Source organism: Rhododendron vialii, chromosome 11a (assembly GCF_030253575.1).
Source record: "Rhododendron vialii isolate Sample 1 chromosome 11a, ASM3025357v1".
NCBI lineage: Eukaryota > Viridiplantae > Streptophyta > Magnoliopsida > Ericales > Ericaceae > Rhododendron > Rhododendron vialii.
The window spans coordinates 16,390,754-16,418,730 of NC_080567.1; the positions used below are offsets into that span (position 1 = coordinate 16,390,754).

At 38.0% G+C, this 27,977-nt stretch overlaps 2 protein-coding genes across 20 annotated transcripts in view; both read right to left on the reverse strand.

The window, feature by feature from the left end:
• Positions 1–205: 205 nt before the first annotated feature.
• On the reverse strand, positions 206–13,738 carry LOC131306661 (ATP-dependent Clp protease proteolytic subunit 4, chloroplastic-like). 14 transcript variants are annotated; one of them, XR_009193952.1, is made up of 4 exons: positions 13,247–13,738; positions 7,655–8,142; positions 952–1,077; positions 206–416 (listed from the first exon to the last, which is right to left on the reverse strand). XR_009193952.1 is itself a non-coding variant. In XM_058333055.1 (3 exons), exons 1-2 carry the CDS (start codon positions 13,672–13,674, stop codon positions 7,674–7,676), a joined length of 897 nt encoding a protein of 298 aa, XP_058189038.1. In that variant the 5' UTR covers positions 13,675–13,735; the 3' UTR covers positions 206–416; positions 7,655–7,673. The 14 variants fall into 14 exon arrangements, 6 of the variants coding, with proteins under 6 accessions (XP_058189038.1, XP_058189041.1, XP_058189039.1 ...); XR_009193954.1 differs by having other exon boundaries at positions 206–419; XR_009193955.1 differs by having other exon boundaries at positions 206–446.
• Positions 206–27,977, reverse strand: part of LOC131306660 (uncharacterized) — a 29,427-nt gene continuing 1,655 nt past the window's right edge. Inside the window, exons 2-4 of one of the 6 annotated variants that reach the window (XR_009193949.1) lie at positions 18,512–19,013; positions 952–1,015; positions 206–416 (exon numbers count right to left, since the gene is read on the reverse strand). Coding sequence is in view for 2 of the 6 variants with exons in the window: in XM_058333050.1 (XP_058189033.1) it covers positions 18,533–19,013 (481 nt within the window). In the remaining 4 variants the exon portion in view is untranslated. Of the gene's footprint in view, positions 447–572; positions 1,016–17,365; positions 17,643–18,511; positions 19,014–27,977 lie in introns of those variants that run through there. The other 5 variants (XR_009193951.1, XR_009193950.1, XR_009193948.1 and 2 more) reach the window with 5 other exon arrangements.

The following is a 27,977-nucleotide window of genomic DNA, read 5'->3' on the forward strand; positions in this document are numbered from 1 at the left end:
ATGGGTGATGAGCCATGACTCACACAAACCATTAATCCTAGTCTCTGAACAAAGGCTAACTCAGCTCAACCGTGGTGAAGCCTTACTATTGCATCAGACATCTCCGAGAGAGAGAGAGAGAGAGAGAGAGAGAGAGAGCGAGAGAGAGAGAGAGAGCGAGAGAGAGAGAGAGAGAGAGAGAGAGAGAAGTTTTTTCCGAAAATAATTTCACAAAATGGGAAAATCATAGAATTATGAAATCTAAAGAGAGAAAAATCAAAGTCTTTTCCGAAAATAATTTCACGAAATGGGAAAACAATAGAATTACGAAGTCTAAATAACTCCTAAACCACGACGCTGCTAAGTATTTGCTCCCGTCCAGCCCATTTGTAGCAGAAGTCCATTTGCTGGGACATCAAAGTGAAAAGCCGAACCACCTGCTGATAGTCAAGTCTTGACTTGAGAGTCTAACGACAGAAAATTATAAGGAAAAGAGAAAAGAAGAAGATGGTTATTGCCAAGTTCCGATTACCACCATGCACATCACTTAACACTGACTAAAGCCCACCAAAACAGCAACAAGAATATAGGACCAAAATTTTCCCGATACGGTTGATGTAAGATAGACCTTGCATAAACAAATACTCCCACCGTCTGTGTTAGCTGAAGACAAAAGGGCCCTATACACCACCACCGTGTGAATTGAAAATGCCCATATGTTTGCGGTTGATACACCGAGAAAACTCATCCTAGCAAATGAAGAAATCAAGGTACACTTCCCTCAGCTCACAGTAGGTACTCTTGGAACTGTTGACCACAGTTGAAGTTATCCACAAAGATTCAAGTTACAGTCAGCACCCAGCACAGTAGTTTTTCAAGAAAGTGATAAAATTCCGGGTTTTTTTACAGGCAGCTGATGAATAAGAACAACATAACAAATGGCAAGCCCCATCCATAAGAAATTAAGCTTACTTGTTGAGGTCTTCGACTTCTAGGTCATATGAGGAGGCAACATCACAAGCAGCCAAACACCCACCTATGTGCATTTTCGTCCAGTTAAATTTTGAATATTGCAGCTGTTTGTTTATTTTGGCAATCCTGCATTTGATGAAGCAACAAATAACGCATTTTCATGACTAATTTTTCCACACAAAAAAATCTCCCAATCAAGTGGTCTCAAAGCATTTCTTTTAGTCATATAATCAGCACAAGAAAATTGAGCTTTACTAACAAAAATGTAGTGGCAACTTTGGAAATTGTCATTAAAAGTAATAAGTACTAAATAATAAGTACTGAAAGCTGAATGCTGAATTTTTTAAGCTGAAAAACTATTTGATAAATATAATAAACACTGAATTAAAAAAATGATGAATTAATTTTAGTTTCGATTCTCTCTTAAATTACTAATGATCACAATGCCCTTATGGTAATGATGGAGTGGTGATTGTGGTGGTGGTGGTGGGTTGGTGGTGATGGAGCAAGGGGGGTGGTGGTGGTGGAGGTGGAGTGGTGAGGGTGGGGATGGAGTGGGAGTGGTGGTGGTGGTGGTGGTGGTGATGTTGGAGTGGTGGCGGTGGAGATGTAATGGTGGGGTGGCGGAGGAGTGATGGTGGTGTAATGGTGGCAGTGAGTGGTGGCGGTGGAGTGGTGGTTGTGCAATGATGGCATTGTGGTGGCGGCGTGGTAGTGGTGGTGTGGTAGTGGGCTGGAGTGGTGGTGGTGGTTGTGCAATGGAGGCGGCGGCGTGATAGTGGTGGTGGGCTGGAGTGGTGGTGGTGGTGGTGGTGGAGTGGTGGTGTTGGTAGTGGTGGTAGAGTGGTGGTGGTATGGTGATTGAATGCAAAATACACAAAAATTCAGCAAAAATTAAGTAGCTCAAAGCTACTTAATTTTTTTCAACTTTTTAGCCTACATTTTAAGTAGCATTTAATTTGTTAAACAATGTAAAATGTGGTTATCAAACCTACTGAATCACATATTACTTAATTGATTCAGTTTTAAGTGCTGAATTTAGGTTATCAAACAACCCCTAAGTATTCCGTGACAATTTTTATCTTGTCACTAAAAAGTTTCAAGGGAAAACAATGACACCAAAATCAAGTGTGACAAGATTTTGGTGACAATTTCAACCAAAAAAAAAAGATTTTTTTCACAACATATAAAGTGTCACAAAAATTGCTTAATTTGTGACAAAGCCACAACTTTGTCCCTAAATCAACATTGAACATCATTTTAGCGACAACATTTTCACGTGCCACAAAAATCTCGTATAATTTAGTTGGTCCTCATAAAAAAAGAAACTTTATTTGTGTAAAAGTCGGTGCAATAGTAAAAGAAATGCATGTGTGTGGCAACCTAGCTGTGAAAACATGATTACAAGTAATAGCCCTAAAATTACAACGATCTATAACAATAAATCATCTTTAGTCTCAAACCTGTCCCATCTTGGTAAAAAGCAAAGCACACCTAGTATAACATGCCATGTGGGAGTACTAACATACAATGACGGCTCCAGGATTTTAGGCCAACAGTGGAAAAACATATAACCAAAATTTAATGACCAAAAAAAATTTTTTTTTTTTGATAGGCAATAAATCTAAGAGTACCAAAAGCAGGTGGTACTAACTTAACGACCAAAAATATACGTACATAATAAAGTTGCAGATGAAGATATATGTAATCTGCTTCTAATAAACCAACCAACTTATTATAGAATTTGAACTACAAATAAGATAAAAAATTTATGAATAGATTCCATTGTTTAAAAAACCACACACAAGCACACTATTCACTTCAAAAGAAAACTCAATACTACAGGAGAAAAATGATAAAGTCAAAAGGCCAAGCTACTTGAGCTAGCTCTTTGGCCTTTTGAGTTTTCATATTTTTCATATTATTATTTTTTTGACAAAGAAATTATGATCAGATACCAAAATAATTAATGAGGGAAAATATATCTTGGGAAAATAACAGTTTTTTAAGACAACCGAACAAAACCTAAACATTGCTTTTTAAGCAAAAAGAAAAAAGTCAAAAACTAATGTTTTTGCTGGTTGAAACAGAGCCTCGTTTAATAGAAGGGGATGTCCAATGTTGTGCTTTGTAATTGGTTTTCATCAGTTTTGTTAGCATTATGCCTCTGCTAACGTATAGCTAAAAGTTTAGGAATTGATTATCAGAAGTCATGATCTTAGTCACATGTGTGAGAATGTGCGTGAATGGAAACATGAGCGTGAAAGCATATTTGGACACTTTCTTAAACTACTAAAATTTGCAAGAGCGAGGTTGAAAGCCAAAGCGTAGAGCGAGAGCGGAGAGTTCTACATAAAGATTATGTTACTTTGGTCACCCAATTTCAATTTCCTTTATGGAGAATGTTAATGACAAAACTATTTTTGTTAATGCCAAATTTTCAATGCATAAAAACCTCTCCCCCACACATGGTACAAGACTTTTATACACATGCCAAAACTTTTTTTACTCACTTTCAATGTATCTGAATTAAGAACATGTGAATCTGGTGGAAACAAGTAAAATTTGTTTTCATTATAGCTCTTTTTAGTGTAAAACCAAGGCTGTCAAACGGGCTCTTAATGTCCATGCAAGGGAGAGGGGAGGAAAAAAATTTCGGTTCCGATAACAAAAAAAATAAGGTGCTGGGTTGGGTTAATTTGGATGACTCGACCCATATTTGACCCACCCACATATAACCAATGACCTGTTCTAACCAGCCCAAATCCTCCTATCCACCCATTTGTCATCTCTAGCAATCACTAAGAAAATACAATAGTCCTTTTTTATCCTGAATTTATATCTTGAATCTAATGTTCTAAAAATCGCTAAGCGCTAGTCAGGCGAGACAAAGGCGCCTAGGCCGACTAGTCGTGGACTAATCGGCACCTAGAGATTAGTCTGTTTTTTTCTGTTTTTTTACAACTAATATCTCCCCGCATACCCCATAAGTTAGTAAGAAACGACGTCAGACTAGGAAGAAAAGAATCAAGATTGAAGTAACAACCAAAATATATATTTTTAGGGTATGAATCGGCGAATCCTTGATATATTACACATATAGAATATGGATAAAGTACGGATTACCTCCCTGAGGTTTGTCCGTTTTGCAGATGACCTCCCTCAATTTTACTAATGACCAATTTGCCTCCCTATGGTTTTGGAGTAAAGTGCTACCATTAGCTTTTTCATCCAAACTAACAGAAAGGGTAAGACGCGCTAGTTACGAGACTTGTCGTGAACAAAACAATTAAATAAAGTTGACTTTCAATCTAAAAAGACGACATTACCCTTCTACTCCAAAACAATGCTGAAACTTAACTCTACCCAATCCACTGCTCTCGTCAACCTTCATACCAAATGATGGTGGCCATTTCGTCTCCCCACCAAACAGAACCAACATAGTGCTGGTCTCTCGGTTCTTGTCTCTCATCTCCCCTACGCACCAACTCCAGCTCACTGACTCCACGACAAACCCAACTTCAAACTCGCCGGCGACAACTACAACACAACAGAACTCCACAACGGTGGAATCGATCTGCACAACGGGAAAATCGAGCTCGGGTACCGCAGAAAACAAGCTCAACAACAACGGAAATGGACAACTCGACGACGGCGATGGCGGAAGATGGGCTTTCCATTATCTTCATATCTTTGGTTTGCGTCATAACAAAGACTAAGAGTAATAAGATATTCCTAAAAGTAAGAAAAACAAAGCACAAGATCCATAAAACACAGAATGGCAAGACTCTATCTGCTGGAACTAAACTCCGAACAGTAAGCAAAAATTGCTACTTTCTACTTCAGTATATCGAAAGCCAGAAATCACAACCAACCAAAACTACTCTTTCTAAAATCACGAGGAGAGAGAGAGAGAGAGAGAGAGAGAGGTGGTTTTGGATTGCCGGAATCAGCTGATGGGTTTTCAGATTTGTAGAGAGACCAAGAGAAGATGAGTTATTGTCAATTAAAAAGGTGAGTTTTCCGATTTTCCTAGGAACGGGTGTTGGAGAGGAGAGTAAAGGCCCTTTTTTACTTATGCCATTAACGGAGTTAGGAGTTGCACTTTACTCCAAAACCACAAGTGGGCGATGTGGTCATTAGTGAACCCCAGGGAGGTCATCTGCCAAATGAGCAATTCTCAGGGAGCTAATCTGTACTTTGCCCTAGAATATATTTTGTTTCATTAACACAACATTTAACCCTATACTTTTTAATATCACACATCTTACTCTAAATTCTTTAGAAATCATGACATATACCCTCCGATTAGACACCTCCTAGCCGACTAATCCCCGACCAATGTGTCCAATGGCTAGCCGACTAATCCCGTGCCGAGTCGACTAATCACTACCTACCGAATTTATCTCTGAATAACGTATACAACGCCTAATCAACGCCTAGATCCTAAAATCTAGGCATTGGGTGGCCGCCAAGGCAGACTTTTAGAACACTACGTGAATCATAAAAAGATCAAAATATGATATCAGATGCAATAAGTAAGAATAGTATGAGAGTGCTTTGTAGAATGCAAATGTAAATTCAAAAGGAGACAACCAATTAGTAAATGTATTTACTTGTCAAAACAAGTAAGATTAGTGAAGCTGAAATAAGGATGTTGACGTGGATGAGTTGTATGACTAGGAGTAAGAGAATTAGAAACGAAACTATTCGTGAGACATATTTACAATAGATAAAGGTGGTTTGGATATATTTACCGTAGATTTGAAGATGCAGGAGTGAAGAAGGGTGACATGATAGTATTAGATGGTTGGGCTAGGGGAAGAGGAAGACCCAGGGCCGGCCCTGGGGTAAACTCAGCAAGCCCTTAGGCTTGGGCAATCCCCCGAGCAAGGGCATCAAAACGAAAAAAAAATCAATGTAAATATAGATATATTTATATTTTGACGACGGCATAGCATGAAGAATGGTTCTGGTTTGTTGGTCAAGACTCAATGGTGAATACTTAGGCTCCCTTGCCCAGGGTTCAATTCCCATGCCCAGCTTCGAGGATATAAATTTTTTGCTCAGGCCGAAAAGGGTAAAAATCACTGACACCCCTTGAGATTCCAATGTATAGATTCCCCACTCAGGTTCTGGGAAATGATTTTTCCAACCTTGAGGTTTAGTTCCTCAATACACTTACACCCCATCTGACATGACCAAACTAACCCTTATGAATGTTATTTTTTTGAACGACACCCCTTTTGAACATTGAAACCATATCATTGGTTCTACGACTCTCTTAGGGTTCTCATATGAGAGCCCTAGAACCAAAAATTAATTATAATCCTTTATGATAAAATGATAAAAAAAATAATAATAAGATTTTCGCACCAGTTCAAACGGATTGAAAATTAGAGCACTTAATTTTTTTTTAAGTGTGTATTGATTAAAAAATATGGTAATTTTTTTAAAATTTTTTAAAATTTGAATATAATACACATGGTGACTTAAATTTTTAGAGTGTTCATCTGATCTTTTGATTTTTGAATAACAATTTGAGTTCCTAATGCTCTGTTTTATGGGTTTTTATTTCTACAAATTATTCATCATGCTAAGACTGAAAAATTAATCAAGTGGTAAATTTGTTAGAGAACATGAGAGAGATTTGAAAGTTGGTTTGAGGAGAGAGAGGGGGGAGTAGCACTAGCAAATATCATATGATGACGGAAATGGTGGTCGGCAGCGTCGGCGGTGCTCAATGGCGGTGGACAACCAAGCTTGAGGTCATGCTTGCGCAACCCAAACGTCAGGGCCGGCACTGGAAAGACCTAAACGGACTTTGGCTACCGTAATACAGAAGATCTTGGGCTTACTAAATCTAAGTGAAGAGGTAGCCCTAGACAAAGCTCAATGGAAAATTAGGATTCAAATAGCCAACCCCAATTGATTGGGACACAGAACTCGGTTTGGTCTGGTTTTGGTTTGGTTATTGCATCAATGTCATTGTCCCAATGGTTTATCAAAATCGTCCCAAACTCACATGCCGCATAAAGCGCTAATAAGTAATGAATCACGGGAGGGAGTACTGACTTTCAACTTTTCAGTTTTTTATTTAAATTTAATTGGTGACGAGAAAAAGCTGTCACTAAAGTCTACAGATTTGTGACAACTGTTTTTGTCACAAGAAGTTGTTTTCACAATATTCAAAGGTCAAATTTATTGATGACTTGTATATTTAGAGACATGTAATTTCATCTATTAGTGGCAGCAAAATACTCACAAAAGGATAGTGTTCAGTAACATGTGATTTGTCACTAAAACTGAGAGGCATTTGTGACAGAATTTTAAAGTTCCTAAATACTTTTAGGGACAAACTCTGAATGACAACTCTGTGGCAATAATTTTTTCGTCCATTAAAGCTTCAGTGACAACTTTTGTTGCCACTAAAAAACAATTTTCTTGTAGTGTAACTTATAGAATAGTGGGAAAAAATTCACAGAACTATTCATGGGATATCATTTACCGATTTCAAGATAGGATTTTAGAAAAATGGGCAAGCAATATTGGGCAGAGGGAGCAATAATCATTGTCCAAGTTGGGGAAAAAGAAATAGCTTCCCCACTTTGACTTCCAATTTCCCGATTTCAACGTAGTAGACTATACATGCAACATTTGCTATGGCATAAATAAACAGAAAGAAAACTCTAAATTGACTTACCTGTATTAGTGGCCTCCAGCTAATATATCTCGTCATCAGGGACATCTAGCTCTGGGTTGTCCACGATATCAGAGAATTTATTCGAAAACCTTTCATCTCTCCCAGGCATAAGTGGAACAATGCTATCTCTATCGATGATCCCGTCAATTATTCCATATTCAACAGCTTCAATAGGAGACATGTAGCGATCATATTCAATGTCCTTCTCAACCTGTTCCAATGTGTGCCCAGTGAAATCGGATATGATTTTTATGACACTAGCCTTGCTTTCCATGAGCTCCTTGGTTTGAATTTCCATATTGGAAGCCTTTCCACTTGCACCACCCATAGGTTGATGCATCATTATCCGTGCATTGGGCATGGCGAGGCGCTTGCCTTTAGTGCCACCACCAAGGATTATTGAAGCTGTATCAACAGCAAGGCCCATTGCTACTGTAGAAACATCAGCCCTTACAAGCCTTACGACATCGTAGAGCGCCATTGTCGCACTGATAAACAAACCAAGCAGATAATTAGGAAAGCATAAGGGAAAAGCAGTGCCGCAACCAAGATAATAGCTCATCAGTTGAATTTTTACTGGTTCCTTCAGTTTCACAGGTCCAAACGTGTCTTTTTTTACACATGTTTACATACATGTGTGTGTGTGCACACGCGCGTCTGTGTGTATAATACTAGAACCTACCATATCTTAGACACATATGAAACACATTGCAGGTTTGAAGGAAATAATTGATATCCAACGGAACTGTGTGAATTCATACCTACAAAACCATTGTTTAAAGAACTCTAAAATCCACAACTTCGAATTTGTGTATGGTTAGAACTGCTTATGTTGTATGCTGGGGCTTTCACACTTTATTTTCCAACTTTTATGATGTGGTCGAAGAGGAAAAGTAATGCGATTCAACCAATAGAGGATAGAAGGGAATGATGAGCCTTCTCAAGCCTGATGCCAAAGTTGGCCTCCCTGTTTCTGCTGTTTTCCACTCCAGTGTATAGGAGTTACTTTCCTCCTATAGATTGAGTGTGCAGAGAAATGAGCTGATCTCACCTTTAGGTCACCATGAGAACTTCCCAAAAGAAAGAGGCAAAGCACACAAGGACAGAAGAACTTACAATTAACCCAACAGAGACGTTACAGAATGACCAGCGAAAAACATGACTGATGAGATTTGGACTTGATCAGTATCAAAAAATTTCCATGGTGGGGCATCAAGTTCCCCAGAAAATTTAACAAAAGACAAACTAGGGTACTATGTTATGCAAGCGAACATATAAGAGAAACAGCAGAAACTCTAAGTTGCAGAAGCAACACGTTGGAGAAATTTACTCATAGGTACATAACCACAATTTTGATGTATCATTAATCTCACTACAATTTCAAATGGCCATAACAAGCATGCTAAGCATAGAAAAAGTCCTAACTTCATCTCTTGATAAAAGAGAGCAATATTTCTAGTTGGGGTATAAACCAAACAAAGCCTTAATTCCCAACTCTTGATCAATTGATGTAGGCTACATGAATCCATTTTTCCCTAGGGAACCTCAACAAATAGATTGCTTGCATAATTGATCTACTGGACATAAACCCAAACTGATTCTCCGACATCATCGTCAACCTTCTTAGACGATACTGAATAACTCTTTTCCACAACTTCATCATATGGCTCATCAATTTAATACCTATGTAACTATCGCAACTTTGAATATCCTCTTTTTTCATGTATATATATAGGTACCATAGTTATCCAGTGTGAGAGGAGCACTAAGACTCAAAGGTCTATTTTGGTCTAGGCGCAAGGCGAGATGCCGGCCTTATTGAAACAAGGCACACTTAGGCGAGAAAAATAGAGAAAATAGCATACACCAATTTTTCAAATAATTAACACTAGGACAATGAAGTTTAGAAAGTGTACCATGTAAAAAAATCCATAAAATCGTTTACCAAATGTCAAATAGTCAACAATTGTTGCACAGAGACAAAAATAAAAAGTCAAATTTAATAAAAGACAATTATCCTATAATAGAAAGAGACGTAGATAGAGATTGTTTGGTTAAAGTCGTTGGATTGAGAGATGAGAGATAGATGAGGTGTACTGATGTGTGAGGATCACTTAGCCCTTAGGTAAAGACCTTAGTTACATTTTTAGCCTTCAGAATTGTATTTGGTAAGAATTGAAAGCAGATTACAAGACGCACGCCTTGCGCCTTTCCAAAAGATGCACACCTTGGTTGCCTAGGCCTCAAGTCACCTTGCCTAGACCCACTCCAAGGGCCAAGAGTAAGCCTTGGTGCACCTAGGTGCGCCTTTTACAAGTATGAGAGGTACTAAGACACTCTTCCTCCACTCATCATGCATGTTGAACAGCTTTGTCAACCACGACACATTTCACCAAGACTCTTCCATACCTCAATAGGAAAACCATCTGGTCCTAAAGTCTTACCTGGCTTCATCCTTCTCTGCACATTCGCCACTTCAGAATTCCGTAATGGGGTAACTTACAAAGTATATTGGGTACCTTTGTCGCATGTCAAAAACCAAAAATCTTAAAGTACAAGCTTTGCGTTCCCAGTATGTTTGGAAAAAGTACTGGTACCCAGAAGGCATGCTTTTAGAAGTGCATGAATCGTTCCGGAACGATAAACGGGAATTGTAACGTGGTACCCCACATGCTCAAAATCGCGGTACGAGAGGAATACACTTCTCTATTTAATAATACTTAAACATGCTTCTTGCAAACAATAAACATCCAACAAAACATCTTAGTGAAAAAATTATTTATCTAAACGCTTTTGCAGGAGTATTTTGATCGATTCTTCTACATTTTGTCTAGTTAAGCTACAATTTATCTAGTTAAATGTGAATCGTAACGTGGTACACCACATGCTCAAAATCACGGTACGATAGGAATACACTTCTATATTTCATAACACTTAAACAAGCTTCTTGCAAACAATAAACATCCAACAAACCAACATCTTATTTGAAAAATTATTTATGTAAAACACTGTCGCAGGAGTATTTTGACCGATTTTTCTACATTTTGTCTAGATAAGCTATGCTTTATCTAGATTTTTGTTGGAAATAAAATGGAAAAACTTTGACCTTTGAATGGCTAAATTCATCATCTCAGGATAATAATGTACCGTACTTCGGAACATGCATTTCAGTATGTAAATCGCTAGGACATTAGCATTTTCTGGTGACGTAGAGAAGTACCCATAATTCATAATTTTAAAGGATACACAAAATAATTCTAGTTCAAAGAATACAACTAATATCTGCAACAATCTTTCATCCCAGCCTTCATTATTTTGCTATCTTGGGAAAATTAAATATCACTCGTAATGCAGATTTTGATGTACCTCTATTTCCATTGTTCCAAACTACAATTAATATATTCAATGGGTTATATGTTACAGAATCTCCCTTCTTGACCAATGAACACATTTCTTTGGTAACATTAGAAAGTCGTGAAGTGCATAAGCCCCTTTAGAGAGAGGGGCTACTTTCTTGTGGTGGTCTTATTAATATTCAGGGACAACCTAATATGTAAAGAGATATCAACAGTGCACACTTCCTTTCTGTGAATATGGTACAACCAAGCTTCCAATAAGGCCTTTTTCAAACAAAATTGGAACTTCAAACAATCCATCTTTACTGAACAACTATGAAGAATGATTTTGCTGGTGTGAGTCACCCAGTTAATTTTCCTAAATAGATGAGTAATGTCTGAAGATGATGGATTTCATAAGCTAAGCACCCTCGACATTTACGACCCTTGACATTTACGTCACGACATTCTTCCTTCAACATTCACCACCCTTTATGTTCCCACTTTAAGTCGATGTCGTAATGAGTCAATGACCGTAAAAATCGGAACTTCATATTTTTCCATCAAGAACAATATCCAACTTTGACACTCACTGCAGACCGCCAAATGCCTGGCCTTGCTTTGCCGATGCTTTGACATGGGAGTTCGCAGTTTAAACTCTTGTTCCAATGCCTAATAAATTAGGAAGGGACTGAGTGATTGAAGATTTACCACTGCCCAGTGCCCCCCAACCAATATCCCACCATCATGTAAGCCTTGTTCCATTCCCTAATAAACTAGGGAGGGACTGTGAGTGATTGAAGAATAACCATGACGACCCCAATACCCCACAAGTCATTGAAGCCTTATAACAATGCCTAATAAACTATTGAGGGACTGTGAGTCTCCAACTGATTGCACGCACGCATTCCCCATTTTTTCCCTCCTGACGCCCCCAATATCCCAACAGACCATATCCAAAAGCAAAACTTCCCGTCTTCCACTAATCTAAACCTTTAACTTTTAAATGTCCCCATTAGAATTCCAACATTTCGAGTCATTTGTAGGAACTGCCGGTTTTTGCCTAAACCATCTAAAGATTCATGTAGAACATTGAATGAAATTTGGCCTACATACAGTCACAGAGCTACAAATCCGACACCTGAACCCCCTCCTATGCCCAAACAGATACTCGCTTTCTCAATGTCCAATTGTATAATTTGTATCCACAGAAAAGCTAGAATACGGGCAACAATTAATCCAAAGCCCCAATATAAGAAAACAAAATTGTATGGGCATGTGCCCGCACTCCAAAAAATTCTATTTATATCTCTACATATTTTCAATAACTGTCTAAGTCAACACTAAGTTATAGAAATCACTCTTGCATATAACTTGAAAACAAAAAGCTATCTCTCATTTCATGCCTCATCTTATTTCGCATAACGTTGACTTGTTTACAATTGTTATTTTCGATAATCAATAGTCTCAAAAAATTTGCATTTTCCAACTTTGAAAGCCAAACATTGTCGTCGTCCTGATTCCTAAAAAAAATTGACCCCAAAAATAGCATATCCAAATTATAACAAAACGTATAGAAGCCACAATTATAGAATGTCCTGGGAGCGATCTTGGTCCGGTGTCGCCTCAAAAGTTAAAATTTGTGCTTGCTTTCAGACACTTGTAAGGACGGGGACGAAAACAATGTTCCCGCTAAAGTAAATAATAGTGCTACTAGATTATGGAGGAAAGATGGTTTGGCGGAGGTTACAGCTACGACTAAATTGACTAAAACTCATTTGTTCGAAGACTTCTAGGCAGGTTATTCACCTCACATACATAAACTAAAATAGAATTTAACAGAATAACTTGACTATTGACATTAACCTGTAGTATTACTACCTCTGTCGCAAACGAATTTAATTTTGTTCACCCTACTTAAAAGAGGGTGAACATTACCCCCTTCCTATTGGTTGAAATGGTATGAATCTCACTACAAAGTGATGTCATGCTCAAAATGTGTATTGCAGGGCGGGACCTATACCATTTCAATAGAGGGAGGATAACGTTCACTGCCTTTCAAGAAGGGTGAACAAAATTGCACTCGTCCCAAACTGCTTGTATTTATGCACGGCCACAGACGTATTGTATTTTCTGATGCAAAAATTGCACGACTTTTCATAACGGACCAGCAATTTTCACGGTTACGATCTATAGAATGCCGCTATGCTACGTCAAATTCCTACATCCACAACTGTTTAATTGCATAAGTAAATACCTGAGGGACCCACCGGGGGAATTGATGAAGAGCTTGATATCCTTAGTCGGGTCTTGAGCGTCCAGCAGGAGCAACTGACTGATAACGCAGTCGGCCACGAAATCGTCGATTCCGTACCCCAAGAAAACGATCCTCTCCCTCAACAGCATCCCCATGACGTCGCCGTCGCCGAAGCCTCTCCTGGGCGGTGGCGGCGCCGGCGGCGCCTGCGGGGCCGACATGTAAAGAGTGTTGCGGGCGGCCAGGGTTTTGGGGGTTTTGGGTAAGTGGTGGGAATCAAGTGGTGAGCATTTGAAATACTGTGGGGATGTGGAAGGTCGGAGAGAGAGAGTGGGGGGTTTAGAGAGAGGGGCACGGGTGTTGAGGGAAAGCAGGTGGGAGGAGAGGTTTGTGGATAGGGGAGGAGAGGAGAGAGAGAGTGCGTCCATGGTCAAGTGTGAGAGAGAGAGAAACCTGGGTACGAGAAAGAGGTGGAAAATGCAGGACGGAAAATTTCTAAAAAACTTACTCCCTCCGTCCCTTTTTTTAAATCAGTATTTTATTTTGTGTTGTCACTTAATAAATGTTCATTTTATAAAATTAAGTGGATAAAAGTTGTATATTTTTCATTTTGCCTATAAAAGTAGATTTCATTTTAAAAAGTTAGTGAGTAAAAGTGTAATGATAATGTCTCCATAAAGAGTAAAAGTTGATGTAAAATTTTTTTTTTTTAATAAATTGAAGTTACGAAGCGAAACATTTTAAAAAGAAATGGAGGAGCAGCAAGATTGTTTATGATCTGATTGGAACTTAGAGAAAAGAAAAAAAAAAAAAAAAAAAAGGAAAGCGGGAGAGGAAAGTAACGAGAAAAATTCTTCTTTGTTTTGTTATTTTCTTTTTGTTTCCCCTCAAACCAAACGAAGGAAAATTATTTTTCCTTCTTCTCCTTTATTTTCCATAGGATCCAAACAAAGGTACTACTTAGAGCATCCTCATTGTAATAATCAAATTGATATGGATAAGCAAATTTAACAATGCTAAAAAAATACCTCACATTGTAATAAGCAAAATTACAAGTCTTTTAGCCAATAACCAAATTCTACTCATTCCATAATCAAATTTAACAACTTTTACCAATAACCAAAACTCAATAACCAAACCCAATAACTAAACTCAAAACTCAAAAACTCAAAAATACCCCACATTAGAATCGTCTCATCGAGACGAATAATTTGGTGTGGTCGAGTGCGTGATTGGAACTCGTTTGCAATTGGACATAGGTGCATTTGCGTACTGTGGGGTTTTTTTTTATAGAGATGCAAAAATAACCAATGTAGAGGTAAATGTTGTTAAGTTTGATTATGAACTAAATGGATAATCAAATGCTGACGTGACACATTTTGGTTATTGATTTTGATTATTCCCATTGCGGATGCTCTTAGAAAGGTTGGGGAGAGAGAGAGAGTTTTTAAGTGAAATTAAACCAGTAGTAGTTTGGGCTGTTTTTCCTGCTCAGAAAGGTTGGCTCCATTATGTTGTGATTTTCTTATAATTTTACTTATGATCACCATGTATTTAGAGTAGTGGTGGAGTCGTGATTGTGACGGTGGTGGAGTGATGGTGGCAATGGGAGTGAAGTGATGGTGATTGTAGAGTGATGGTTGTAGTGTCGTTAAAGGTGGCGTGTTTGTGGTCATAGTGGAACGGTGATAGTAGTAGCGACGAAGTTGGGAGCAATGGTGGTGGTATCCATAGTAGCAATGGTGGTAGTAGCTAGGGTGGTGGGGACGGTATTGATAGTGACATCGGTATGGAGGGTAATGGTAGAGAAGAAAAGGATTGAATGCAAGCACTCATGAATGGATAGTTTAAAGCTACTAGATTATTATTAACTTTTTAGTCTATTTTATTAAGGGTTTTGTTAATATGTGCCCCAAGGGCATATGATAATAGTCATTAATGTATTCTTAAGGCATATGATAAGAACACATTAATTCTCCAAATTAATCAACTTTCATGGGAAAAGTAATGATACAGCGAGAGTATTAAATTGTGCTTTTGGGAAGATAAACTTTTTCTGTTACTAGACAGAAATGCCCCTACCTTTAACATCCATGTATAGGCAAATGTTTTAAGAGAAAGAAATACTCAACGGAAAACAAATGTAATACTCCTAAAGAAAATATTTTTTTTTGGGCATGTAGTAGAAGAGTGGACCAGGCACGAAGCTTATTTCAGATAATAGTTTGCGGGGGGTTCTCCATGAGTTTTTGAAAAAAAAAATTCAGCAAATTACTTATCTAATATAAACCCATGAAAAAAAGGAGTGGCTATTGAGTGAGACCTAACAACTTTCTCCTTGTCAGTAGAAAATTTATCTGTTCAAACTTTATTTTATAGGCTAAAGAGTGAGTTTGGATTGTCTTAACTAATTAAGTGGTCTACTTTTTGCCTTTTTTGTTTTTTTAAACTTTCGGTCAGGATTTTATTTTTTTATTAGGAGAGAAAGTAACGTTTGACTGATTCAGTCAAAAAAATTTACATCACTAATTTGTATGATGGGAGAAAGCACAACAGTAAAAGAGTAAAGACTAAAACACTGTTGAACTAAATAATAAGTCAATTTAGGTATAAATCTTTTGCCTGCGGAATTTTTTATAAAATTTGTCTATTAGAATAATCAATACTCTTTGGAGCATGAATTATATTGGGTTTTTTCTTATTGCTTATTGCTTATAATTAAACGGACTAAACAATTACATATGGGAGTCGAAAGGGCTATAAAATGGAAGGCAAGTGAAAGGATAGCACGGAGGGAAAAACAAAAGGGTAATTTGGTCTCTCTAAAAAATAGTTTCTCTCTTAGTCCAATACTACCTAACGTATTTATACTTTCACGACAATCTATACAAGTGGGTTTAGTTAGTAATCATTTAATGACTACTATCGTATGCCCCTGGGGCATATATTATATATTAACAAAAAACCCTATTATTAGAAGCACTTGATCTTTTCTTCTCTAACAAAATGTGATTATCATATCTACTTAAGCAAGTATTACTTATAACTCACTCAACTTTAACTCATTCAATTTTAACTGCTAAATTCGAATTATCAAAAAACCCCAAATTCTAACTGTCTTGTCATACAATTTTACCAACGTGAAAATGCAAAAGATAAGAACTCGAATGACATGTATGGGAGTCCAAGTGCATCCTTAGACTCTTTTACTACATCCTTAGACTCTTTTTGTAAGTAAGAGGCTTGTATGGGAGTTCACTAAGTCTTTAGCATCTTGCTTTGCGTCAGAGGCTCGTACACAAGGATCCAAGGACCCTGTAGTGAGAAAAAAATAGGGTAGTAATAGTATCCTTCGACAGGTTCATTTCAAATCCATAATCATGATCCCAGATGTTTAGTTTTCCATAGGTTGGTCCCACAAATTTCCTATGACACTTTTGGAAAGTTGAGACGGTCGATGACTCTTACCAAAACGTGCTAAATATTTGAAATAACAAAACGTGTTTTCCAAAAAAGATTAAGATGTGTCCAGATCATGCTCCTAAGAAGATAATGAAGTGATTAACGTTAGAACACCCATGGAGAAAATACACCAAGTGTAGCTCGTAATGAGCTACGCGACAGCGTAATGAAAACTACCCGTGAGGCTGGCAAATGGAGTATGGAACTATCTGCTCCTCGTGCAGTATGGGAGAAGATCAAATTTTTTTCCTTTCAATCGATGAAACAGGAAGAACATCAAATTTGAACTCCCTGCAGCAATGGATGATTTCAGAATGATCACTCGAGGAAAACACCTGTACCATGTTATACCATCTTTCCGAGTTAGTAAGAGTCGTTTCCAAGCTGAACAAAAATGACCTTACGATCTCTGCCCAACTTTTCAATATCTGGAAATTTTTCTACTGTCTTACTCCAAGGAAGTAAATAGTAATCGTTACGACAAATCTAACACTCTTGTCCAACGCTCAAAACTGTTTAACGCCTTGCATAAATGAAAACTTCAGTCCTATTAGGAGTGGAGTACGAAATAGACAAGCAATCAAACCATTAATCCTAGACTCTGAACAAAGGCTAACCCAGCTCAACCAGAGAATAATAGTTAAGACAGTAGAGACATGGTGAAGCCCTTACTATTGCATTAGACATCTCCATTATGTTTACCGAGAGAGAGAGAGAGAGAGAGAGAGAGAAGGGTGACACAAATCAGAGTCTTTTCCGAAAATACTTTCACAAAATGGAAAAATCATAGAATTACAAAATCTAAATGACTCCTAAACCATGACGCTGCTAAGTATTTGCTCCTGTCCAGCCCATTTATAGTATTAGTACATTTGCTGGGACATCAAAGTGAAAAGCTGAACCATCTGCTGATTGCCAAGTCTTTGACTTAAGCCTACCAACAGGAAATTAGAAGGAAAAGAGAAAAGAAGAAGATGGTTATTGCAAAGTTTCGATTACCAACATGCACATCAGTCAACATTACTAAAGCCACCAAAACATTGAACATCATTTTAGTGACAACATTTTCATGTGCCATGAAAATCTTGTATCATTTAATGACAATATTTATTGGTCCTAATAAAAAAAGAAGATTTTCTTTAAGTCGGTACAATATTAAAAGAAGTGCATGTGTGTGACAACTTAACTATGAAAACCTAATTACGAGTAATAGCCCTTAAATCACAGTGATCTATAACAATAAGTCATCTTTAGTCTCAAACCTGTCCCATCCCATGAACAAGCAAAGCACACCTAGTATAACATGCCATGCATGAGTACTAACATACAAGGACGGGTTGGGTCGACGATTTTAGGTCGACGGTGCAAAAACATATACAAAAATTTAATGACAAAATTATATGTACAAAATAAAGTTGCAGTTGACAATATATGTTGTCTGCTCCTAATAAACTAACCAACTTATTATAGTTTTTAAACTAGAAATATGAATAGATTCCGTGGTTAAAAAAAAACACACAAGCACACTATATACTTCAAAAGAAAACTTAATACTATAGAGGAAAAATGATAAAGTCAAAAGGCCAAGCTACCAGAGCTAGCACTTTGGCCTTTGAATTTTCTTATTTTTTATTTTAAGTTTATGACAAAGAAATTATGATCAGATACCAAAATAATTATTGAGGGTAAATATATCTTTGGAAAATAATAAGAATTGGTAAATATATCTTCAACGTAGTAGACTATATATGCAACATTTGCGATGGCATAAAAAAACAAAAAGAAAACTCTAAATTGACTTACCTGTATTAGTGGGGCCTCCAGCTAATATATCTCGTCATCAGGGACATTTGGCTCTAGGGTGTCCACGATATTGGAAAATTTATTAGGGAACCTTTTATCTCTCCGAAATTCTGGAATAGGCATAAGTGGTACAATGCTATCTCTATCAATAACATCATCAATTATTCCATATTCAACAGCTTCAATAGGAGACATGTAGCGATCTTCATCAATGTCTTTCTCAACCTGTTCCAATGTGTGCCCAGTGATATCCGATATGATTTTTATGACATTAGCCTTGTATTGCTTGAGCTCCTTGGTTTCAATTTCCAATTCGGTAACCGGTCCACTTTCACCTCCCAAAGGTTGACGCATCATTATCCGTGCATTGGGCATCGCGAGGCGCTTGCCTTTAGTGCCAGCACCAAGGATTATTGAAGCTGATGATGCCGCAATGCCCATTGCAACTGTAGAAACATCAGCCCTTACAACCCTTATGACATCGTAGAGAGCCATTGCCGCACTGATAAACGAACCAAGCAGATAATTAGGAAAGCAGAAGGGAAAAGCAGTGCCGCAACCAAGATAATAGCTCATCAGTTGAATTATTACTGGTTCCTTCAGCTTCACGGGTCCGAAAGTGTCTTTGTTTACATATGTGTGTATGTATGTATATGTATGTATGTATGTATGTTGTGTATGTATGTATGTATAATACTAGAACCCATCATATCTTAGACACATAGAACATGTTGCAAATTTGAATGAATTAATTGGTATCCGATGTACCTGTGTGAATTTATATCTAGATTTTTATGGGAAATAAAATGGAAAAAATTCGAAATCCTTTGGATGGCTAAATTCATCATCTCAGGAGGATAATGTACCATATTTTGAAACGTGCATTTGAGTATGTAAATCGCTAGGATGTTACCCTTTTCTGGTGACGTAGAAAATTACCCATGCTTCATAATTTTAAAGGATAGAAAAAAAAAAATTTCAAAGAATTCAACAAATCATCAGCAAGCATCTTTCATCCCTGCCTTCATTATTTTGTTATCTTTGGACAATTAAGTATGTCACTTGCAATGCAGATTTTGATGTACCTCTATTTCCAAAGTTCCAAACTATATTAATGCATTCAATGGTATATATGTTCTAGAATTTCCCTTCTTGGCCAACTAACACATTTCTTTGGTCTTAATAATATTCAGGGACTACCTAATCAGTAAGAAGAAGATATCAAGCGTGCACACTTCCCTTCCGTAATTATGGTACAACCAAATGTCCAATATGGCATTTTTCACACAAAAAAAAAAAAAAATGAAATGAAAAATGGAACTTTAAAAAATCCATCTTCACTGAACAACTATGAAGACTGATTTTGCTGGTACGAGTCACCCAATTAATTTTCCAAGATAGATGAAGCAATATGAAGATGATGGATTTTATAAGCCAAGCACTCTTGACGTTTCTGTGACGACATTGTCTCTTCAACATTCACCACCCTTTATGTTCCCACTTTAAGTCAGACGTTGTAACAACCGTAAAAATCAGAACTTCATCCTTTTCAATCAACTTTGACACTCACTGCAGACCGCCAAATGCCTTGCCTTGCTTTGCCAATGCTTTGATATGGGAGTTTGCAGACTAAAGTCTTGTTCTAATACCTTATAAATTAGGAAGGGGCTGAGTGATTGAAGAATAACCATTGCCCACAATATCCCACACATCATGTATGCCTTGTTCCAAATACCTAATAAACTAGTGAGGGACTGTGACTCTGTGAGTGATTAAAGAATAACCATGATGACCCCAATACCCCACACATCATTGAAGCCTTATTACAATGCCTATAAACTAGTGAGGGACTGTGACTCTGCGAGTGATTGCATAGCCTGCATTCCCCATTTTTTCCCTTCGACACCCCAACATCCCAAAAGACCATAAACAAAAGCAAAACTTCCACTAATCAAAAACCTTTAACTTTTAAATGTCCTTACTAGAATTCCAACATATCAAGTCATTTGTAGGAATAGCCGGTTTTTGAGTAAATCATCTTAAGATTCATGTAGAACAGTGTATGAAATTTGGCCTACTTACAGTCACAGACTCACAGAGCTACAAATCCCATGCCTGAACCCCCTCAATGCCCAAACAGATACTCGCCTTCTCAAAATCCAATTCTATCCACAAAAAAGCAGGAATACACACAACAATTAATCCAAAGACCCAAACCAAACCGAGCCTTAAGTCCCAATCAACTGGGATCGGCTACATGAATCTTTTTTCTTCATTGAGCTCTGTCAAGGGCCACTTGTTCACTCAAACCCATTAGACTCATATCTTTGCGCACAACATCTACTGTCAATTTAGATCTTCCCCTCCCCGTAGTGTTGCTACCCAAAGCTATCATATTTGCTCTCTTAACTACTGCATCTTCGGGTCTACGGTAAACATGCCCAAACCACCTTAGCCTATTGTCTTTCAACTTCTCCTCTATAGGTGCTACAGCCTATGATGCAGTAGGATTTAGGGGTATTGTTGTCATTTTAGTGTCTTTAGTGTGTGTAAGGTTTTGAGTCTATAAATAGGTGTCTTGTGCCCTCATTAGTTAGTTTTTTTTTGATATATTGATAAAAGAATATAGAGAGTTTTTGCTCCTTGTATCCCATTTTGGGATTTATCTCTCTTATAAATCTTTTTCTTAATTTGGTTTGCATCATTTGGTATCAGAGCTTCTAGGCTCAATCTCCACCCTTCATCTTGCCGGAATCTTTGCCGGAGACTCGCCGGAGCCCGAAGTCTCCTCCAATCCACTCGAAATCTTCAAATCTACGCAACCCAAAGCCATAAAACTTGATTTCGATCCTTGAAACTCACAAATCAACCATTTTCGGAGCTGATTCTGGTTGTTTCAGACATCAAAACCCATCTCGGCTACAAATCTGTCCATTTCGTCACTGTTCACACTCGACCCAGTGTTTGAATCACCATTTTTGACCAAGATCTGCACTCGCTTTTTATTTTCGAGCTTGACCCAGCCCTTTTCGAACTTGAACCAGCCATTTCGCACCTCAAAACAGAGACCCTGACCCTAGAAACCCCATTTCGGCACCTGATTCATCCATTTCAAAGCTTGGAACAGTGACCCATACTACGTACCTCTATTGTGTTCGAATCACTCGGATAAGGCTCGATTAACCTTCGGTTGGACTCGAAACAGTGGATTAGCTCTCTCTGGTGCTCGAAACAGTGGTAAGGGCCCTCGTTCTTTTCTTTTGGCACTCGAATCTGCATTTTTAGGTTTGATTTCAGCTGGGTTCGTCTTACTTTCTGCTATTTGCTGGGATTTCTGGTGGGTTGATATCATTTGGGGATCATTTGTGTCGATTGATTGTGAAAGATCTAGTTTGTGACTGAGTTTGCTGAGTTGACTGAGTTTGGGCTGAAAATCACTGAGTTGACTGAGTTCGGTGGCTGAGTTTACTGGGTATAGGTTCTTTGGGGTTGATTTGCATGTTTGGAGTTGATTGTGGTATTGTGATGGCCTATGAAGCACGGATACTCCGAAACTAGTCATGTACGAGTATCGGATACGCGCCCGATACGCCCCGATACGTATCGGATACGGCAAATAAGTATCCTGCATTTAAATTAAATATTTTTTATCTCGGATACACGAGGGATACGTGGGGGATACGGCAGGATACGTTTAGGATACGGCGGGGGTTAAAATGAAATTTTTTAAAGAATCAAGTACAAATTAAAAGGGAAAAATTGTAATAATAGCATCACTAAAAATATAAAACTTAGGAAATTATGCACATCGATAGATCATTCCATGAACCGGTCGATATTTTCCTACCCTAGATCGCTTGAACCTTTGATCACAAGGTTCTTTCTGTTTTACTGGTGTGGGTTTCTATTGTTTACATTATATAATAAATTATATCTAATACATACACTGGTACATAGATATATGTGTATATATATGAAGTATATTATATGCATACCGATTAGTCTATTGCCTACTAATCTGTACTCCCTCCGTCCCAAAATGTTTGTCCGGTCCGCAAAACGGGGTGTTAAAAATAATATAATTTTTGCAAGAAAAAATCAAAAGTTTTTTAACAACTTACTAGATATCAATGAGTATTTTTAATTTGTGAAAAAAGTTTGAATTTTTTCTTGAAAAAATTGCATTATTTTTATCACTCCGTTTTGCGGACCGCACAATCATTTTGGGACGGAGGGAGTATTTTTTTTCTTTTTTACAAAATTCTAATCTTTTGGATGATAAGTTCCTACTCTTTTGAGATTGACATGTACTTCATGCTTGGTATTAGCAATTCAACTACTCTTTTATTTCTTATGACTTCACTTTTATGCCCAGGAGACTAATAATTATAAAAATGTATAATTTATACAGCCGTATCCCCGAAGTATCCGTATCCTATTTTTTAGGTTTTGACGTATCGCCGTATCCGTATCGTGTCGTATCCGTATTCCGTATCCGTATCCGTATCCGTGCTTCATAGGTGATGGCTCATGGAGGTAGTTAGAAGAGGAGGTAGAGGTAGAGATGTTATGGGAAATTTTGAGGATGAAATTGATACTTATGGCAATTCAACTTGCGAGAGGAATGAAATTAAAGAGTTGAGTAACGAAGTGGCTACCTTGGTTGAAAAGGTGCAACATTTGCAACTTCCGATCAAAGGTATGGATTCTTTTAAGTATAACCATTGTGTTGGTGCTTCGCATTGGCGTAGAGCATGTTCGAACAACATTGTGGTTAAACTTCCCATGTTTGATGGAAGTCTCACTCCTAAGGAGTTTGTGGATTGGTTGAATACTCTTGAGAGAGTATTTGAATGCCAAGTTATCTCGAATGAAATGAAAGTAAAGTTAGTTTCTAAACACCTTTGAGGAAGAGCCTTTGATTGGTGGGAACAATTACAAGATAGTGGGAAAAAGAGAGGTAAAGGAAAGATTAGAGAGTGGGAGAAGATGAAGAAAAGGTTCGAGGAACGATTCTCACCTTTCCCTCACTTTGCCAATATCGATTCTTTGGCTAATGTTGCTAAGTAAAGGACTTATGGGAAGTCTTTTGGGGTTGGAGTACAAAGCACAGTTGATATAGGTGCTGTCCCAATACAAAATCAGCCTTTATTTGGCACAATGTAGGCTAGAAATTCATCTTCTAATGAGATTTGAATGCTTCAAGTGTGGGAAATCTAATTTCAATTTAGACGTTAGTGAAAATGCCTATGAGAATCAAAGTAGTCCGAAGATGAACTTCAATCCGGATGAGTTTGGTGATGAGATGAAACACTGTTATTTCGACGATGCTCCCATCTTTGATGAATATCCTAAAGAAGAACTTGAGGGTGTTCTTGAAGATGATTGTGTCTTTGATGTTAAAGATGAGGTTGAAGATTTGCCCATTCTTTGATGAAGACTTTAGAGGTGATTTTGAAGATGTTCCCATGTTCGATGAGTATCCTAATGAGGAGGTCAACATCGATAGTGAAGAGAGAAGACTTGTTGACATTGTCAAGGAAGGGTTCCTCGTGTCTAGGCAAGAAAATGTGGAAGTGCAAGAAGGGATAGGAGTTGATCTTGCTTTGGGTGTGCTACCAAAGTCCAAAGAGGTCTTTGATTTCCTGCTGATTCTAAAGGATTTCATAAAGTCGAAGCTTGATGATCGCTCCCATGAGATGCCTCCCGAATCATCTTTGGTGCAAGATAGCGAACTTTGTGTTGAATTCACTCGTGGCAACTTGAGACAACTTGAAGATCCTTTGGAAATGGTCTTCACTCACGAAAGTCTTGGGCATGATTTTGGGTTGACGTTGAAATTTCTCTATGTGATGGTTGGTGATTCTTGTGACGTTTTGGAACCAAAGGTAGTCACCTATGTTGAGGGAGTGTTAAGCCTTAAGAGGCATGGCAAATGGATGATTTCTTGGCACATAAGTAAGGACGCGGTGGATGTACACAAACGAAAGCTCGTATTGAAGATGGGTTATTGCATGAGGGTGACATGGATCAAGGAAATGCAGTCACATGCCTACTTCAGAGCTACATAATAAATAGTTCTATAGTTCTATGTTTTCTTCATTTAGTTGTCTTGTGTCTTTGTCCAACTTAAGGACAAGTTTTCTTTAGAGGGGGTGTATGATGCAGTAGGATTTAGGGGTATTGTCGTCATTTTAGTGTCTTTAGTGTGTGTAGGATTTTGAGTCTATAAATAGGTGTCCTATGCCCTCATTAGTTAGTTTTTTTTTTTTTTATGTATTGATAAAAGAATATAGAGAGCTTTTGCTCCTTGTATCCCATTTTGGGATTTATTTCTCTTATGAATCTTTTTCTTAATTTGGTTTACATCAGCCTACACCTATCATCTCACGAATCATTTCATTTCTAATCATGTCTCGTCTAATCTTACCATACATGCACCTCAATATTCTCATTTCCGTTACACTCATCTTGCTCACCTGTTGTTTCTTAATAGGCTAACATTTTGTCTCATAAAGCATCGCTGGTCTTATAGCAGTTCTATAAAATTTTTCCTTCAGGTTTGTGGGTACCCTTTTGTCACATAGTACACCAATAGCGCTCCTCCACTTGAGCCACCCCACTGGAATCCTATGGATCACATCATCAGCAATCTCTCCATTTCTACTAATAATAATTGAGCCTAAATACCTAAAATGGTCACTCTTTGGTACCTCCTGGTCTTGGATCATCACTGTGTGTACTACTGGTACCACTGAACTTGCATACCATATACTCAGTTTTACTCCTACTTATCCGAAAACCCTTTGACTCTAATGCTTCCCTCCAAATTTCTAATTTCATATGAACACCTTTAGCGGTATCATCTACGAGGCCAATATCATTTGCAAACAATATACACCACGTGATATCCTCCTGAAACTGTTTAGTCAATTCATCCATAACTAAGGCAAAGAGGTACGGACTCAAGGCTGACCCTTAATGCAATCCTACTGTGATTGGAAATTCACTCGTTTCCCTTACTGGCGATCTAATGATAGTGACGGCACCTTCATACATGCCTCTAATCACCTCGATATACCCTTTGGTCACTCCCTTTCTCTCCAAAACCCACTATATAATGTCTTTAGGCACCCTATCATAAGCCTTTTTGAAGTCTATGAAAACCATATAGAGATCCTTCTTCTTTGCTCCGTGTTTTTCTACCAATCTCCTTAATAGATAGATAGCTTCCATGGTTGATCTCCCAGACATGAACCCAAACTGCTTCTCTGACACCGTAGTCACCATTCTTAGGCGATGCTCAATAACTCTTTCCCACAACTTCATCGTATGACTCATCAACTTAATACCTCTATAGTTGTTACAGCTTTGAATATCCCCTGCATTCTTATAGAGAGGAACTAAGGTGCTCCTTCTCTATTCGTCAAGCATATTCCTAGTCATAATAATCTTGTTGAACAACTTTGTTAACCAAGTCACCTCCAAGTCACAAAGATTTTCCACACTTCAATTGGGATACCATCTGGTCTTAAGGCCTTACCCGGTTTCACCCTTTTCAAAGCCTTGACCACTTCGGACTTTTGTATTCTCCGATAGAACTCATATTATATGTTCTCACCAGGTATATAAACTTCCTCCCCACCAAAGCCTCCTTCATGGTTCTCATTTAACAATTTCTCGAAATACGACTTCCATCTATCCCTCTCCTCGTCTTTCACCAACACCATCGAATCACTACCTTTTATACACTTAACTTGAGAAACGTCTCTAGCTTTTCTTTCTCGCAGCTAGGCAAGTTTATAAATATTATTTTCTCCATCTTTACTATCAAGTCTAGCGTAGAAATCCTCATAGGCTCTCAACTTAGCATCCGTAACGGCTTTCTTAGCTTTCTTGCTAGCCTGCTTGTAACCTTGAAAAGTTTTCTCATTCCGGTCCTTCTGCCACTTTTTAAAGCACTCATTGACTTTTACCTTGGCTTGAACCTCGTCATTCCACCACCACATCTCCTTAGAAATTGGACATTTCCCCTTCGACTCCCCAAGAACTTCTTTCGATATTCTTCTAATATTGTTAGCTATTGTATTCCATATATTGTCACTATCGCCTTCCACTCCCCACCTCACTTATTGAGACATTCTTTCCTTGAATACCTCTAGTGTCTCCCTTCTTAGGGACCACCATTTAGTCCGTGGGCATCTAGTTTCCTTTCTCATTCTATTATTTCCCCCTTGAGACAAATATCTAACACCAAAAGTCTATGTTGTGCCATTAGACACTCTCCAGGAATAACCTTACCATCCTTACAAGTCAAGCGGTCTGCGCCCACTCAAATTAATCCAAAGACCCTGTAGACATGAAAATTTCGGCATCGCTTAATCACCATCCGATTAATTGAGATTGAATAATCTTAATTAATTAAAGTCAAATGCCAACAAATAAATATTGGGCTTGCCAAAATATGGGCTCAATTATTTAAAAGAGGTGGCAAGACTAAATCAAATAAGATATGCCGACTTAATTGGTCAAATGTGTTATGAAATTGGGTCAACCCAAAGATTCGGGCCCAATCAAATTTTCCTTGGGTCAAAAGAATATTTATAAATAGGGAAAATTTCAAAATGACACCTGAACTTTGCACCAAATGTCACAGAGACACCTGAACTTAAGTTTATTTCAATTAAACACCTGTACTAACAAAATTCCCAAATTTAGACACCTGAACTTAAGTTTATTTCAATTAAACACATATACTAACAAAATTCCCAAATTTAGACCCCCGCCGTTATACTACGTCCCAAAAATTGCTGACATGGCATCTCCAACCCGTTTAAGTTGCCTCATTGCACATGTTTTTTTGCCCAAACCCAGTTCTTCTTTCTGCTCGGCATACTTCTAATGATGGGTTTCGCTTGGGTGCATCGTCCCCTGTTGGAAACATGTGCAATGGGGCAACTTAAACGGGTTAGAGATGCCATATCAACAATTTTTGGGACGGAGTATAACGGCGGGGGTCTAAATTTGGGAATTTTGTTAGTACAGGTGTTTAATTGAAATAAACTTAAGTTCAGGTGTCTCTGTGACATTTGGTACAAAGTTCAGGTGCCATTTTGAAATTTTCCCTTATAAATGTCTTGACCTAATTTCATTACCATAAAGAGAGGCTAGTTTATCCTCATTTGGAAAATGAAATCAATCAATGAAGATTTTCCAAAATTAGTATCTCTCTCCTTGAGCCTATAAATAGGGGCTCTCATTAAGAAGAAATGATCTTTTGGCCAAGAGAAATTCCAGAGCACTCTCAAGCATTTCTCAAGGCTCTCTCAAAGTTCTTCTCAAATCTCTCTCAAGTTCTTTTGGAGGATCAACAAGCACCCAAGTTACGTGTCAGTTCGTCTACAACAACAATCTACGCATCGAATCCTGCGAAGATCACGCCTCAAACTCATCGTTTGTTCGAGAT

What these genes read in the sequence shown, in the direction of transcription:
- LOC131306661 (XM_058333055.1), bottom strand. Translation starts at nt 13,674, where the DNA reads ATGGACGCACTCTCTCTCTCCTCTCCTCCCCTATCCACAAACCTCTCC. An exon ending in TCCCCCGGTGGGTCCCTCAG is followed by an intron (nt 8,143 to 13,246) that starts GTATTTACTTAT and finishes TTTGTTTATCAG; the next exon opens with TGCGACAATGGCGCTCTACG.